We start from the raw sequence: 17,921 nt of genomic DNA on the forward strand, positions 1-17,921 counted from the left end.
GGAGATGGCAGCGGTGTCGATGGAGAAGCCTTCCGGGGCACTTCCCCGCTCCGGCAGGGTGCCGGAACGAGACTCCTGTCCCCCGGATCTTGGCTTCGCGATGGCGGCGGCTCCGGAAGATTTCCGTGGGTTTCGTCCTCCGTCATAGGGTTTTCGCGACGGAGGCTTTAAATAGGCGGAAGGGCAGCCTCGGAGGGGGCTCGGGGCCACCACACCATAGGGCGGCGCGGCCCCCTCCGGCCGCGCCGGGTGTGGTGTGGGGCCCCCAGTGGCTTCCCTCCGGCGGCTCTCGGGTGTTCCGGATGGTTCCGGGAAAAATAGGAACTCGGGCGTTGATTTCGTCCGATTCCGAGAATATTTCGTTACTAGGATTTCGAAACCAAAAACAGCGAGAAAACAGGAACCGGCACTTCGGCATCTTGTTAATAGGTTAGTTCCAGAAAATGCACGAATATGACATAAAGTGTGCATAAAACATGTAGATATCATCAATAATGTGGCATGGAACATAAGAAATTATCGATACGTTGGAGACGTATCACATACTTAATGCAATTATATGTTGTTCGCAACTTAATACTGGAAGGGGTTCGGATGATAACCTGAAGGTGGATTATTTAGGCATAGATGCATGCTGGATAGCGGTCTATGTACTTTGTCGTAATGCCCTGATTAAATCACATAGTAATCATCGTTGATATGTATTGAATCTTTATTTGTCAATTGCTCACCTGTAATTTGTTCACCCAAGCATGTTAGTTATCTTATTGGAGAGACACCACTAGTGAACTGTGGACCCCGGTCCATTCTTTTACATCTGAATACATTCTATCGCTTTTACTCGTTCTTTGCAAACAAACACCATCTTCCACTCGATACGCTTAATCCTTTGTTTTCAGCAAGCCGGTGAGATTGACAACCTCACTGTTACGTTGGGGCAAAGTACTTTGATTGTGTTGTGCAGGTTCCACGTTGGCGCCGGGTGTTGCGCCGCACTACATTCCTCCACCAACAACCTTCACGTGCTTCTTGGCTCCTACTGGTTCGATAACCTTGGTTTTTTTCTGAGGGAAAACTTGCCGCTGTGCGCATCATACCTTCCTCTTGGGGTTCCCAACGGACGTGTACATCTACGCGCATCAATCGTACATTGTGTGTTTAGATTTTTGCACGACTGAAGTAAGAGACGGGGAAGGAGGGGTTAATATAGACCGGCGGCGAGATAGGAAACCTCCTGCGCGGCGTCGTGGCGGGAGAGTTTCCAGCGCGGCGTCGTGGCGGGAGAGTTTCCAGCGCGGCGGCGTGGCGGGAAATCTCCCGCGCGGTGCCCTGGCGTCACTGACAGTGTGGCCCCATCGCAAAACGTGAGGCGCCGGCTCGCCCAATTCGTGCCCTTTGCGAAGGGGCCGCACGGAATTGCCGGCGCTTCTATTGGGCTCGAAAACTAACCGGCGCTTTTTTGGACGCGTCGTGTGAGCCCATTTTAACCGCTGACCGCTAAAACGCTATTGGACCGTTATGGAGCGTCCCCGGTGGAGATGCTCTTATTGGGATCTGCTAGAGGTTCTCGAAACAAGAGCTTGCAAACCGGATCCTTTTGTGAACGTTTAGCCTCCATCATGTCTTTGTTTGCTCTATCATGTCTTTGGTTGGTAATTCGTTAAATGGAGTAGATAGACAATCTAAGGCTTTTATCCGGATTGGGCTCTGCCTTATGTTGGTCTATTTGGAGAACTAGAAATGATATAATTTTCAATAAAAACCCTCATTTCATTCCTCGCAGGTTGTTCATATGGTCTCCCATTGGATCCAGCTTTGTGCCTTACTCTCCCCGGTGGGGCAGCGGGATGCCATGGCTTCTGGATGCACACGGCTCCTGATGGTCGCTCAGCATATCTTATGCCAGGCTGGTTGGCGAGATACTAGAAGACTAAGCTGATTTGTAGTCATAGTATGGGTTTTTTTTTTCGATGGTTTTTTTTTTGTAGCCCTATTTCAAAAAAAAATCAAAGGTTAACGGACCATTTTCTCTCGCGGGCAAAGAGCCGGGTAAACTGTATCCTGAACGCACGGCACAGGGCAAAGAGATGTTGCAGTGAATTATACAAACACCATTTGCATTTCGCGTCGGTCCAAACGCGGGGCAGTGCACGCTGGAGATGCTTCTGCCGCTGCTACTGTGTTTGCGTGGGCATCAGGGCAGGGCATGCATGGCACGGCCTCTGCTGGATCTGCGAACCGCACTAGTCTGTTGCTCTCCAGGCAACAACAGTTCAGTAACCATCTGATCTACTCACCACTCCTCTTGTTTTGTTTCGGGGAAAGATTCCGGCACCAGCACGGTCACGGTACGCACGGGGGACCGCGCACCATGTCGTCTGCTTCCTTCGCGTCTACTGTATCACTTCACTTGCACGCACGACCTATGCTCCCTTCAGATCAGGTCACGCTCATACATGTCGGTTAACTCGCATCTCGTCAGAGCACTCCATCATGATGCGTGTTCTTTTTGTGAGATCAATACTATGTCTAGTTCCAACTTCCCAGCAAAGAAAACAGTAATATTGTGTATACAACACACACATATTATGTCGACGTTTGTTTAAGTGCTTGTAGTCGTCGCTAGATGATTTAAAGATTTGTTTGTAATTTTTATTATTTTTATGATTTCTTATACTACTGTTGTTGTGGATTTTTACACATATTATGGTTCACCATCATATCCCTCCACCACTTTCAACTCGATTATCTTCTCTTCACGCCATAGTTTCATTTCGTGATGCACTACGCACAGAAAGGATGGACAATGATGATCAGGTGATTCACTGGGTGTGTTTGGTTTGGAAACCAAGTAGAATGTAATGCTATGGTTTCATTCAGGGAACGGGTTGATTCCATCCTCGTGTTTGGTTTGAGCTGAAAAATATAATGGGTTGGTTCCATTTATATGTTTGGTTGGAGAGTGGAATGGGACAGATTCTAGGAATAGAATATGCGAGCACACACATGGGATGAGTTTAGCAGAAAAAGTTATAAGATAAGAGAAGTGATAGGTGAGCATGGGGTGGATTTAGCGCAGGAAGATTCCATCAATTTTGATGTTTGCGTGCATTTCGGATCTAGAGGGTGTATTCTCTTTTGAGAAACCACCTTGTTCCATTTCTCAACTAAACACTGGAATGAAATGTAGATGTGGAATCACTCCATTACATTCCACTCCGTGACCTCAACCATACACAAGTGATTCTAAGTTCTTCGACATCACCTCTCAAGCTTCATGCTTTTCTTTCAATGTCCGTTAAGATCAATTATATCAAATTCTTCATGTAGAGTCAATCTTATATTTTCTTTGAGCCAATCTGCCATATCGTTGTTCTGCACAACATCATGTTGTAAGTTTTATGTTTCGAGCACCAAAGATATTCATGCCTATAAAAATATACAAGATGATAGCTCACACCTGCGTTTCTCTCGCCTTACTCTCTTCAACCGCTTCTCTTTAATGCAATGTTGTAAATCGTGATTGTCTCTACACCAAAATGTGTCCACACTAATGGAGCTATTCTGTTTTTGCTACCGATTCCCAATTTTATTAGTCGTAGCTCGTAATTTCACCTTCCCATACATAGTTCATCAAGATCAAACTCAATCAAATATATAAACACGATCGATTTTTTCCTAAATTAAGTTTGTTTGGATAGAAAAAAGAGAGGAGGTAAATGCACCATCTCGAAAAGAGATATCCCTTGTTTGTGCTCAGCTCTACCCAGGGACATGCAAATACTTTGAGGGACCCGCCGGCAGACAAGTATGGGCCACCATGTAGGTCCGTCATCATGCAAGTATAGACAATGTAAAATACTCCCCTCGACACATATTACTTGTTGACACATATTACTTGTTGCCGTTTAGTACCCTTGGGAGGGAATACTACTAGAAAGTGGGCAAAATTTGTGAAATTCAAATGTTACATGAATCAAGGACACGACCAAACAAAACATGGTCCGAGCGAACATGTTTGTGCTCAGCTGTTTCTACACAAGAACTACGGCTCTTTTTTTTTACACGGCCATGAAGATGCAGCTTGCTTCTATGCAACTTCTCATGTTTTTTCATACGAAAAGAACCCATTGGATTTTCATTTCGAAAATATGATGTGCAGTGCTGGCTATTCACTCATTCAGTTACATGATGAAGATCATTGCTCTTCAGTTCAGGGTGTCGCGACGCGAAGGCCGGGGACACGGGGATTCAGCAGACACGCACCAGCATGGCATAAACGCTCCGTGCAGTAGAGCTTTGGAGTTAAGCGACGTGCGTGTACAGCGCGTACGTGTACGATTGCTAGGGTCAATTAAGGTGGCGAAACAACGACGACGACGGCGACTAGTGTCTAGTGGTAATGAAGAGCGAGGAGGCCCCTCCCCTGCCTGCCGTAAACATCTCGAGAGCTCACATCAGCTGTTAGAGCATCTCCACTCGTCCCCCCGAACAGGCTCCCGGCGAGCATTTTTTACATCCGGACGGCGAAAATCGGCCCAGTAGCGCCCCCGGTTCCTCGTTTTCGTCCGGATTTGGCCCTTCATCCATCCGGCGAGCCCACGCCGTCCCCGGTCCCCCGGGGCGCGCTCGGGGACTCCGGATGAAACGTTTTGGCGCGAAACACCGTGTGGACCCGCGTAGTCCGCGACAGAAAACCAAATCTCGTCGATTTTCCCTCCATTCCCTCCAATTTGCTTGCATATCCCCATTCTCTCCCGCCGAATTTCTCCATTCCCCTCGTCTTCCGAGTCCCGGCTTCCGGCGGCGCCTTCTCCTCCACCACCGCTCTCCTCCTCATCTTCTCGTCCACCACAATGCCGCCGGAGGGACGACGAGGAAGCCGCGGGCGAGGAAGCGAGCGGCCGCCGGGCATGACGAACGCACGGTGGGCGGCGGACGAGAAACGGCGCGAGGTCGAAACAAGCCGCAGGGCGGAGAGGGTGAAAAAGCCGCCGCTAAGAGGGCGGCGGCGGCGGCCCGAGAGGAGCAAGCGAGGAAGATGAGCATGGCCTTCAGCGGCGGCGGCGGCTCCATGTTCCCCGGCCAATGGCCGGCGCAAGGTACAAGCAATTCCCCGTCGACCTTCTCCCCTACGATGTACTCGCCGTCGACGACTGCCATGTTCCAAGAGGGCGCCTACGTCCAACCGTCCAGGTTCACGCCGTCGCCGCCCGAGCCTGACATCGACGGCAGCGGCGGCCAGTTCGAGGGCACCTCGCCGGTCATGCGACGAGGGCCGCTCCCGTTCGGTGCGACGGCGGCGCCGAACGATGGGGCGATCCACGAGATGATGACCTCCGGCTCCGTGGCCGCCGCCGCGAGCCCGGGGTTCTTCATGGACGCCGCCGCCGCGAGCCCGGGGTTCTTCACGCAAGAGGAGGCGAGGGCGACGGCAGCTGTGGCAGCGCGCAAGGATCATGTGGAGGATGTTGCCGACGGAAGCCAAGCCGTCGAAGAACAAGAAGACGAAGAACAAGGAGAGACAACTCAAGCCGACGTCAACTCCGTCGAAGGGGAAGAAGAAGAGGAAGAAGGACTCGCCGCCTGCCGAACCGCGTATCAAATGGACGCCGAAGGAAGAGGAGTGCCTCGCCGAAGCTTGGATGACCGTGTCCACGAATGGCATAATCGGTGCCAATCAGTCGTTCGACACCTATTGGCTTCGAGTGAAGCAGGCGTACGAGGAACGCAAACTCGTCGATCCCTACTTCAACAAGACGAACATGAACGTGTACCGGGGAGAGAAGGCAATGGCCACCCATTGGGGGATCATGCAGACGGCGTGCAGCAAATGGCACGGCATACAGGAGGAGTTCGAGAAACGGCCGATCAGCGGCCATGACTTGGAGCAAAAGGTATGTTCCGTCGACCCTGCATCACCGAGGTACATCGTCGTTAGCTGACCCGTTTCGCCGCGCTCTTTTTTCCCCAGCTGCGCCGAGCTTTGGACATGTACACGGACGACACCGGCCTGCAGTTCAAGTTCCTCAACGTCTACGCCCGCCTCGAGCACTGCGAGAAGTGGAAGGAAACTCGCACAACCCTCTCGAAGAGCAAGACCGAGCAAGTACAACCCCGACGCTCCGGCGGCTTGCGCGGCGGAAGGGCGCCCGAACTCGGCCGAAGAAGGCCGAAAGAGCTCAAACGGACGGACGAGTCCCGCCGACAAGATGCAGGCGTCGATCGACAAGTGCTTGGCCGACTTGAGGTTGCACGCCGACGGAAGGAACGACAAGTTCGACGGCAGGTGGCGGGAGATGCTCGCCAACCAGGGCGCCCGGATCGCACTGCTGAAGACGACGGCGACGGCGAAGAAGAGGAACACAGATTTGGCGTTCCTGATGGGCGGCGGCGACATGGAACTGATGGACGAGGAGACGAGGAATTGGTACCAGGGCCACCGCAGCGACATCCTCCGAGCCCCTCCGGCGTGTCCTTCGTCTTCTCCACCGGCTCCTACCTGGTCTACCCCACCATCTACCTCGTCGACTGCGGCTGCTTCGACGTCCACTGCCGCTGCTTCCTCGCCGGCCGCCACAGCCGTTTCGGCCACGGCGTGTGAGGAAACTGGTCCGTCGGACACCGCCGTGCCGGCCGGGACTGCCGACGAGCCTGTCTCCGTGTAATTTCCCTCCAATCGCCGATCTGTGGCTGATCCTTTTGCTCCTTTTGCCGATCAACTGGCCGTGCTTGTAGCGCGGAACGACGATTTGTTTGAACTTAAACTCTATCCGCCGAACTCCGGGTGGACGACTGGAAATACGGTACTCCCTACGACTTAATTTCGTCCAATCCGACAGTTGTTTCGTCCGGATTTGGGCGTGGGGAGCGCCAACGAGTGGGGATTCTCTTACTTCCACGGAAATGCAAAGGCGCTGGCCGTCGACTGTTCCCTCTTCCCGTCGACAACAACAATGGCTAATTGGCGATTCATCGATGCAGACAATGTCTCGATGATTGTATTTTTGGACGAGCGATATTTAATTTAAACCATAGATGCACTGGAAGGTGGGTCCAGCACGCATATTAATGTGACCTGATTGAGAACTTTTATTTTCTATTTTACAACCTTCGTCTGAAAATAAGCGAGTAACTTTATATAGATACGGATATATGTACGCGCTATATATTCATATATATCAGAGGGGTTCAGAATAATATGTGATCATGGGTACATCATTTAACTGGGGCCCTTTTTCTATGAAGCTGCAGAATTTGAATATTTTTATTTAAAATATGTCAAATACTACGGGAATTCAGAAATTTGAGTGGGGCTCAGATACCCACAAGGTTGTACATGGATCTGCCGCTCGTATCTACACAAAACCGAGTCACTTATTTGTGTACAGAAAAAATACTAGCTAAGAAATTATGGCATGAACGAACACGCATGAAATGGAAGTCGTTATTGGAAAACATAATGCACTGGTCTTAACAAAAATTGCTCTCACGCCCAAGATTATCTAATCAAGTGCAAGACACCTGTTTTCTTGTAGGCAGGCTTTGCCAGCAGCCTTTTTTCCACCTTTGATGAGAGCGAACCATTAAGTTTTGTGATTCAAAATGTGTTGGGAAGATAGACGCACATTTTTTTTATGGACAAACTTTAAGGCTATAAATATTTCCTTATTTGTGAATGAAAGAAATAGTTAAGAAATTACGGCACAGTTCCCCCGCAAAAAAAAATGGCACAAAGGAGGAACCATGCATATGGAATGGAAGAAATGGTCAATGGAAAATAATATGCAATCTTAGAGCATCTCCAGCCGCGTCCCCCAAAGCGCCCCCCAAAGCGATTTGGGGCGCGCCGGACAAAAAAATGTTCCCAGTCGCGCGCCCCAAAGGCCTTTTTTGTCCGGCGTGGCCCGATACGGTGTCCGGCGTCCCGAGCCCGTCCCCGTCCCACAGGGGACGCACCGGGCACGCCGGACACAACGAAATGAGAGGCGAGGAGGCGCGGGCCCGACCGGTCGGCCGGCTCGGACGCTCAACCGCCACATGCGTAGCGACGGTGCAGTTGCCGGGAAGCGGAACCGTCGCATTTGCAACCGCGTCGACGACGCGCCAACCCCGCCGAATGGAGCGCCGACTCCTCGGAAGAGCAACCGCTGCTCTCTTCGACTTCGCGCCGCCGTTCATCCGCGCTCAATAAGACCCGTACGTACGCCGCCATTCATCCAAGCCTCCATCCGACACCTCCGGCCGACGATGAGCTACATCTCCCGGCTCCCGTCCGACACCTCCAGGCGAGGGAAAGCCCGCCGGGCCGGCGCCATTGGTGGGACAAAGCCGGGGCCGCCGAGCGGCCGGCGACGATTCCCCGCCGCCAGTTGACAGCGAGGAGGAATGGCTGGGCTGGGAGGAGGACGCGGAGGAAGAAGAGAGCGAGGACGCGGCGGTGGTGGCCCGTGCGAAGGCGAAGGCGGCCAAGGTGAAGGCGGCCAAGGCCAAGGCCGCCAAGGCCAAGGCCAAGGCAAAGGCGCAGCCGACGAGCACCGGCGATGACGACGCGTCGGGCGCCGATACCGCCTCTTCGGAAGAGGTGACGAGCAGGAAGCGTCACCGCGATGACGACGACGAGGCGGGGCCATCAGCGAAGAAGAAAAAGTAGATAGTTTATATGTATTTAATTATATTTTTTCGAAGTTTTATATATAATTTGTTTATGTTCAACCGATTTGAATATTAGTAAGTAGTTTTTTCTAGCAAAAAAAATACTTTTAATGTTTGGGGGGCGGCGTTTGGGGGACGCGGCTGGGGAGCGACGTCCCCCAAACTCGGCACGAACAAAACACGTCTCTCAAACGCTCGATCCGGCGCGATTTGGAGGACGTTTTGGGGACGCGGCTGGAGATGCTCTTATCGTTTTAACCGAGCTCTCCCGGCCAAGTTTATCCACTCGATTGCAAGCACCTGCTTTCTTGTAGCTATGCTTTGCCACACCAGCCTTCTTTTCCCTGGTTAACAAAAGCTGGGACATCTCATGAGTGAGTATTTCCGCCGTGTGTCTCGTTCATAATCAAACGATGCATCATATCACATTTCAGTGTCACGATAAAACACGTAATCTTTATGTATGGTAGAGATGAATGACCCCACCAGCCTCGCTACTCGGTACCCACAGTCTCCACTTTAGCTAGCTAGATTAGATGCAAATATTTCTGCCCCTGCAAGAAAGCAATGCTACTACTAGTAGCTTTTGGTGACATTGCTTTGGACATTTTAGCAAAGCGAGTGATGCACTTGATTAGTGGTTGATACTAGACGGGGATTTAGGTGGTAAACTAGGGTTTGCTTGTGTCAAACTTCATGGTCTTTGTCGCCCCTTTTGTAGTCGTGTCGTTGCGACTTGTGAGTGCCTACCTTTTATTTCAATCTCATCTCTATGTTATTTACTTAAGAGACAGTTACCTAATTAAGCCAACGATTCCGTACAATAATTATCATCTAGATAGTGGTTCAAATCTAGGTTGGGAGATGGTCTCCATGTGGGCCGTCTCATCATTCTGTTCTATAGCAAGGGATTTTTAAAAATAATACACTTTTTAAAGTTGTATAAGAGCAGTTTTAGCCTATCCTGAAAAAATTAATACCTAAAATAGTTTTGCTGTAAACCAAAAAACGATTTTTAGGGTACAGTGCGAGCCACACCGCTATCAAAAAAGCGAAGGCGGGCCGACGGTGTTCACTCCCCTCCCCCTCGACCGCTCTCCTCTTGCTGGGCCAGGCCAATCCCATGTCCTCTTCGCCGGAGTAGTTGGCCGAAGACGGCACTAGGACACACGCCAGAGTAACTAGGGTATGCAGTAATAGCTGTAAGAGTTGGCCTCATGCCAGATTTTCTATTGTTATGCTGGAGCTTTCTGTATGATCTCCATGGCTAGATCTAGTGCTTGTTGGTGGTTCGTCTCATTGCGGTGCTCCTGATGTGTGCATTACCCTTCGGGTACCCGACATTAGTCTACCTCCTTTGGCCCAACAAGGGGCCCATGAGGATTGTCCTGATCCAAGGTGGGCCCATACGCCGGTTACAACAGAGAAGACTTATAAGAAGATGGATTCTTGACGAACAATGCAAGAAGATGTCGATAAAGGAAAGAATAGATTAGACCTTGATGTAACCTAGTCGAGTTCGGACAGAATTCTCAGGACCTGCCCTCCAGGCCCGGCGCTGAGCCAGTGCAACCGGTGCGGCTGCACTGGGCCTCCGATCGCGAGGGGGCCTCACCCAGGTATGTTACCTAGTACAGGTGCAGGTTCAGTTCACGTTTGGAAAGAAAAAAGTCCAATAAAAATCAGCCCATGTTTGGAAGCATTGCCTTGCCTGTTAGCATGTACGCACACATCGCTCAAGAAAAGAAAACCACAGGCCATATTGACTCAGTCCAGCACGCATCGTCTTCTCCCCTCCCCTCCCAGTTCACTTTTCGGTCCCCCAACCCCAATCACCGCCGAGGCACTGACGATGGGCGTATCTTGCTCGTCCATATTCCTAACTGTTTGGAGGAATTAATGGAAAAGGAGATCATATTCATTGATTTGCAATAAATCCCTCCAAGATTTGCCGCTGAGTACGGTTCTCTTCTATATATTCTAAAAGATTAGTCTGTTCTTTCTCATCCCTAACGATTTGATTTGTTCTTCAGTTCTCTTTCCTAATTCCCCAATCCTCAAATGCCTGAGAAAGACAAAAGGTTCAAGAAAAGGGAAAGCGGGAGGAGAATCGGCAGCCGCATGCAGCAGGGCAGGGGCCGGCGGGCGGAGCAGCGGGGGGCAGCGCCCGCCGATCAGCAGCAAGGGGCCAGCATGGTGGTAGACTGGTAGGGCAAGTCGGCGACGGCAATGGCGAGTCCAGCATCATCCTGACTCTAGGTGCATTTGTTTCAACTTTTAATTGCAAGTCCTAACTCATTGTGTAGTGCCAAGATGTTATCCAGAAAGTGTAGTATGTCTGGTTGTGAAAAGTGACAAAAGAGAAATGGAGTAGATGAGCTAATTGAATCCAAAATGGTGTCATAGATAAATTTATTAGGAAAAATGCAAGTTATTCTAGTCATTCTCATGAAAGCTCTAGCAATTGTTGAACAGCCCAATAAAAATTTAGATGTGAATAACAATGCTAGTGGTCATGAAAATTTAGGCAAAGGCGATAATGCTCCAAGTGGGCATGAAAATATTAAATAATTAAATTTCTATTAAATTTAAGTTCAGAAACATCTCTATTGCTAGGGGCCCTTTTTTTCTGTCTTGCACCGGGCCCCTGACATGGCAGGGCCGGCCCTGCTGCCCTCCTATATAAAGGCCAGGAGAGGGCCTGCCGAACAACAACACACGAAACCCGTACAATTTAGGTTTAGCATACACAAACCCTAGAAACCCTGCCTCTCGGCGAGTTCACCATAACAGTCTCTCGGTTGCCCCATTGTAACCTATTTTACTCGATAAATCAAGATCAGACAAGCAGGAGTAAGGGTTTTACCTCATCGAGGGTCCCGAACCTGGGTAAATCTTGCTTCTTGTTTGTTTGATATCCGATGTCTCATGTTAACCTGCAGGATTCCGTCAACCCTAAGCCCCTCATGGCGGGCATTGCCGAGGAGCTCCCTCGCCAGCTCCTTTGGTTGGCACCGTATGCGGCATCGTTGATCTGCTCTGGCAGATCCATAAATAAGGCCTAGGATCCCTGTGAGTTTTGTTTCGTGGATTTTCTTTTGCCTTCTTCTCTGTCCGGCCATGGAGGCGGACGGAGAAGGAGACGTGGGTTTGTTCTGGTAGTTCAAACTACGTGGAGGTGGGAAAATGAGGCACGCGAGGCTTGCTTTTAGGTTTAATGTAGGAAATTATGTGTTAACGTTAAAATACTTGACTCAACTTTATCTGTATATGAATATATCGAGATACATTTTAGTTAGATACAACCATATCAAAAAAGAGTTGAGTCGCTTGTTTTAGGAGGGAGAGACTACATATTTTTTTCGTCCGAGACCACAAAGTAACGGTTTTCCTTTGTGTGGTTTGCTAGTGAGATGCTCTAATTCCTTGTCCCGTTCTAACTTCTACCATACCAATCAACAGATTTTCAGCAATGCTACGCACGTACAAGAATTAGCCCTGCCGATTCAGAACATGAGAACGTGCTGTTGGAACAAAATAAAGCTCGAGAGCAAGCTTGTTATGGTAACCTTACTGCGTGGTGAAAGAGCTTCTACACGCATCGATCTTCTTTCACCGGAACTGAAGAAGAACCAAAAGCAAAAGGACCTGCGGCAGCGTTGAGTGAATGCTTTGCGTCTCCAAGCTCCCATTGGGCTGGAGAAGAACCTTTCGCATGATGCACATGCTGCACGCCGCGCCAGCCCGTGGATGAGTCGTGTTTCTTCAGTCTCTATCTTTTCCTCCTTCTACATTCAGCAAGAAGCATGTCGACCGTGATCAGGCCAACAGCGGGCGCCCTCTGTCGTTTTACGAGCTTAACCACGGTAGCTGTTACGGTGCTGTGGAATGGAGGCATCGGATATATTACGTCCTCCGTGACGTCAATTACGAGCTTGATCGATCGGACTGGGACAGTCGGGCTGTCTGCCTTGCATTCTCGTGACTCGATGATTGATCGTGACCGAGTCCGGCCAGGTTAGCCGCGCCGTGGCCCGTCGGGGCTGTGGTCGCGCGACTCCAGCCGTGGCCACGGCACGGCACGGCATTGCGCCGCGTCGGCGTCGCTTGCTGGCTCGAGAGCGACGTGCCGTGCGCCCCGACCTGCAGTGTAATGCAGTGCAAGAGCATCTCCAAAAATTCGTAGTACTTTAAAAGCTGCTTGCAGTTATTTCCATAGCCCGGTGGTTGGGATGAGCTGATACATCCCGTCCATCCAAGTTCAAATTTCCATATTTGTAATTTGGTGTTTTGCACATAATTATTTTTAGTAAAATCACAACTCTCTCTATTTCTTCTCCTTATGAATCTAAACATGTAAAAGTTGTTTGCAATAAACCGTAAATGTTTAGCGATACGAAACATGGCCTGGCAAACCAAATACGTATGAAACTATGAAATCTTTGTGTGGCCCACCATTTAGTCTTTGTATTTTCAACCTTTCTTCCCACCGTCTTCTTCTCACACAAACCTCTATCCGCCCACTCCCACCAACTAGATGCTCTCCCGCCACCAACTTGCCTACGAGCAAAGATCGCCTGACTCCTCCCTGATGCTGGCAAGGCCACTGCCCCATTCTCCACGTGTGGACCCACCGCCTCTACTACGCTTGAGGCTAGCCATCCGCCTCATCGATCCTGGTGTTGGATCCGACCTTCAACCATAGCAGGAGCGAGAAGCTCCATAGCGAGGCTACATGCCATGCACAAGCAAAATCACTCTTAAGGGAGAATTTGCAAGATTTTGGTCGGGTTCACCAGAATTTGGTGGACTTTGGTATACGACCGACGCAGGCGGAAGGGAACCCACTACCGGAAATTTCCTTTGTTTCGAGCCTTTCAAATTTACCGCATAAAGATGTCAATAGGTATGGTATGGGTAGGGTAAAGCAATACCATACCCATATAGTAAACGGGTAGAAAATTCTACCCAGGTCCATAGCCACGGGTATAAAACTCTGCCCATATCCATACCCAACGGATACCCATACCCGTTGGGTACCAGGTAGTACACAAACTATTCACAATTTCGCAGTCATCGATAACATATTTGATAACAATCAACTCAACAACACGTAATTGAGTATATCACAATTATCAAAATTTAAAATTCACAATCACATACTCATAACTCATAAGCCAACAAGAATAGACGAGTCACACAACATATTGATAACTAATGACAACTTAACATATATTCACAAACTAATAACTTGGCTGTTTAGATGCATATGTCCACATATCAGTATAAATGGGCAGGGTACGGGCATACCCACGTATGCCATGACCATGGCATAACGGGTAGCGTATGGGTACTATCCATGGAAATACAAGTGTGCTCATGCCGTACCCATACGGGTACGTTAATCGCGGGTACCCATGGGTATAATTGCCATCACTAGCCAAGAATACTACCCATACGGAATTATCGTACGGACTAACCTTACGGATGAGAGGTGGGCTCATGCGATTGGAAAGAAAAGGTGCGGCAGTTCCAGGAAAATCACCGCGAGCAAATCTGCCACATCAGCCCATAAGAAAATTTCTATTGCTAGAAGTGGGTAAATGGAGTTCGCGGATGTTGATATACACGAAATTGTAAAATGTTTTATGGTTTTTCCGGTATTATGGTATCTACTAAGAAATATTTTTTTGCTCTGAAAACCTAATAGTATCAATTATTTTGTCACCTTTGGTGTCTCTTCTAGAGATGCTCTAGGCGAGAGCGGGCCGTGAAATATCACAGTAGTGGCTGGCATCGGGGCCGTGAAATACACCATCTCCAGTTTTGGACCCAAACTATAAGCCTAGAAAGACCATGGAAAGACTATTAGGCCCCAGGAGCCCTTTTACGGCCTCATTGTTCATGTTATACCAGGCTTCATTTTTGTGTGGGGAAGTATGCATCGCTTCTTTCTGCCATTACTGGACAGGCCGTATTGCGTGAGTTCGGGGAGGCCCAACCAGTCTAACTACCAGACCTAGCCCAGTTTCCAAAAGGCCCGCAGAGCCCACCTTCCGCACCAAACCCTAACCCCTGAAGCGAAGCACCGATATAAACTCGTACCATCCTCCTCCATCTCCAGCCCTTTCCCCCGCCGCCGCCAACCCCTCAACCCTTCCCTCCCTCCCCGCCGCCGCCATGGCCACCTCCGCGCGCCCGCTGGTCTCCGTCAAGGCCCTGGACGGCGACATGGCCACGGACTCCGCCGGCATCCCGATGCCGCACGTCCTCCGCGCGCCGATCCGCCCCGACGTGGTCCGCTTCACCCACAAGCTCATCTCCTGCAACAAGCGCCAGCCCTACGCCGTTTCCACCAAGGCCGGCCACCAGACCTCTGCCGAGTCCTGGGGCACCGGGCGCGCCGTCTCGCGTATCCCGCGCGTCGGCGGCGGCGGCACCCACCGCGCCGGCCAGGGAGCCTTCGGCAACATGTGCCGCGGCGGCCGCATGTTCGCGCCCACCAAGATCTGGCGCAAGTGGCACAAGCGCGTCAACGTGCGCATGCGCCGCGTCGCCGTCGCCTCGGCGCTCGCCGCCACCGCCGTCCCGTCCCTCGTCCTCGCCCGCGGCCACCGCATCGAGAACGTCCCCGAGTTCCCGCTCGTCGTCTCCGACTCGGCCGAGGGCGTCGAGAAGACCGCCCAGGCCATCAAGGTCCTCAAGCAGCTCGGCGCCTACGCCGACGCCGAGAAGGCCAAGGACTCCGTCGGCATCCGCCCCGGCGTCGGTAAGATGCGCAACCGCAGGTACATCAACCGCAAGGGGCCCCTCATCGTCTACGGCACCGAGGGCTCCAAGATCGCCAAGGCCTTCCGCAACCTCACTGGTGTTGATGTTGCCAACGTCGAGCGCCTCAACCTGCTCGATCTCGCTCCTGGTGGCCACCTTGGCCGGTTCGTCATCTGGACCGAGTCTGCTTTCAAGAAGCTCGACGAGGTCTATGGTTCCCTGGAGACACCTTCACTGAAGAAGAAGGGCTTCGTTCTCCCCAGGCCCAAGATGACCAACGCTGACTTGGGCAGGCTCATCAACTCTGATGAGGTCCAGTCTGTGGTCAAGCCCATCAACAAGGAGGTCAAGCGCAGGGAGGCTAGGAAGAACCCGCTCAAGAATGCCGCTGCTGTGCTCAAGCTCAACCCCTACTTCGGGACTGCACGCAGGATGGCAGTTCTCGCTGAGGCGGCTCGCGTCAAGGCCAGGAAGGACAAGATTAACTCCAAGAGGACCAAGCTCAGCGCGGTATGCTATTCCTTCCCTTTTGCTGTCTGCTTAGTTTCTTGCTATATTTACAGATTACATATACATAACATCAGTTCGGCAATGCTATCTATTGTCCATAGTGATTGCATTTTATCATGCTAGCTGGTATGTACAGTCCCATGTCTACTGTTATATGGAGCAACAACTGATTACGTGGACTTGTAGTGTATTTATGTACTTGTTGTGTATTTCTGTGAACTTTTATTCTCAGCTTCAATTTTATTCTTGTATATATATCCGTTGTGATGACCTGTTGCATAATTAGTTAGTTTGGCAATGCTCTGAATAGCCCATAGCGCTTGCATTTTATCATGGTAGCTTGTATATAAGGTGTTGTGTCTACTGTTGTATGGAGCAACACCGGATTATGTGTTTATTATACGGACTTGTAGTCTATTTATGTACTTGTAGTACGCATGTCATTGTAGTGTAGTATGGTCTTCGTATTGTATCTCTGTGAACTTGTGTTGTCAGCTACAGGTTTAATTCTTGTATACAATTGTGATGACTTGTGGCTTAGTTTCTTTGCGTATGTCCTGTTACTAGTTTGAATAGTTCATTATGTTGGTTTGTGTATATGTGTTCCTATGTTGCTTTCCTGTACATTTTAGTAATAGACCAGCACAGGTAATTTCTATATCAGTTTGATATGTTTTGCTATTTATTTGCCACCTGTTTCTGGCTTATTACACTCCCTATTTGATTTATTTACAATGAAATGTCTATGCATACTTACTGTTATTTGCTAGTTGCATGCGTAAAATGTTTCTTAATCTTGATATTACTTCTTACCATGATTGCATTTCATGTGACCTGTTACTTCAGCACTGAAATATCTGCAAGTATGCATACTTATTGCTTTTCTGGCATGCCTGAATTGTGTCTTAGTCTTGATATACCTTCTAACCGTGATTCCTTTTCATGTATCTACTTACTTAAATCTCTGCAAGTATGTAAGTTGATTGTTTTTGCTAATTGCATGCCTAAAAGCTGGCGTCATCTTGACTGTTGTTGTAACCACGACTGCATCTGATTTTACCTAATACGTTAGCTCTGAAATTTCAAGTAGTAGTATGTGAGCTGGCTGCTTGAGCTTGTGGCATGATGAAAGTCTTGGCCAATATAGATTAGCAGTTATATTGCACGGCTCAGTTAACACGTCCCGTTTGCATTAGAATGGATTTTGTTGTTTGCAGATGTTGTAGTTGGTCATTTTATTTGGTTGCTTGAAGAAAATTGTATTTTATGTTGTCCATTTTGGCAGATCTCTGATTTCAGCTGATTCAACCTTGTATTATGCATATTATTGCCAATATTCTAATCTGAAGATCATCTCTTGTTTTTATAGGAGGAGGCTTCTAAGATCAAGGCTGCTGGAAAGGCGTGGTACCAGACCATGATCTCTGACAGCGACTACACGGAGTTTGACGTGTTCTCCAAGTGGCTCGGCGTTAGCCAGTGATCTTCTGGCTGGAGTAGTAGCAAGTTTATCATCTTACCTTAAGATCCAGAAATCATGATTTATGTTACTATTGTGATATGGTATCTGTTATCTGGAGTTTCAGACATTGTATGCTGTTTTGGTAGTTCTTTATCGGGAGTGTTTTACCTATGGACACATCTGGAGACATAGTATATGGTCATGCTTTTCTGTCAACTTTGCTTTTCATTATGGTTGATATTGGCTTCTTCTTGTTTTGATTGATGTCTAGACTTATGCATGGAATATAAAGTAGGGATTCCTTCTGTTAGGTAATTTACTTAAGTCTCATGGTTATCATCTTTCATAGGAATAGGTGATATAAACCTGTAGCTTCGTGTGCTGGCTAAATAAAAATCTGTTGGAACATTTATACACGTGCACTGTGAGACTAGTAGTAGAACACTGAAACACACCAGGACCCTGTTTTGTATGCTAGGTTCAAATGTAGATGAATGGATGAGATCCTTCTGATTTCAGTTGA

The 17,921-nt window shown here is 49.3% G+C and overlaps 1 protein-coding gene across 1 annotated transcript; it reads left to right on the forward strand.

The window, feature by feature from the left end:
* The first annotated feature begins 14,804 nt into the window (after nt 1–14,804).
* On the forward strand, nt 14,805–17,614 carry LOC124704046 (60S ribosomal protein L4-1-like). Its single transcript, XM_047236286.1, has 2 exons — nt 14,805–15,936; nt 17,306–17,614. Exons 1-2 carry the CDS (start codon nt 14,836–14,838, stop codon nt 17,417–17,419), a joined length of 1,215 nt encoding a protein of 404 aa, XP_047092242.1. The 5' UTR covers nt 14,805–14,835; the 3' UTR covers nt 17,420–17,614.
* Nucleotides 17,615–17,921: the final 307 nt, after the last annotated feature.

Source organism: Lolium rigidum, chromosome 3 (genome assembly GCF_022539505.1).
Source record: "Lolium rigidum isolate FL_2022 chromosome 3, APGP_CSIRO_Lrig_0.1, whole genome shotgun sequence".
Lineage (NCBI taxonomy): Eukaryota > Viridiplantae > Streptophyta > Magnoliopsida > Poales > Poaceae > Lolium > Lolium rigidum.

Coding starts and splice junctions, on each gene's coding strand:
- LOC124704046 (XM_047236286.1), top strand. CDS start 14,836: ATGGCCACCTCCGCGCGCCCGCTGGTCTCCGTCAAGGCCCTGGACGGC. Junction 15,937..17,305: donor AGAGGACCAAGCTCAGCGCG/GTATGCTATTCC, acceptor TTGTTTTTATAG/GAGGAGGCTTCTAAGATCAA.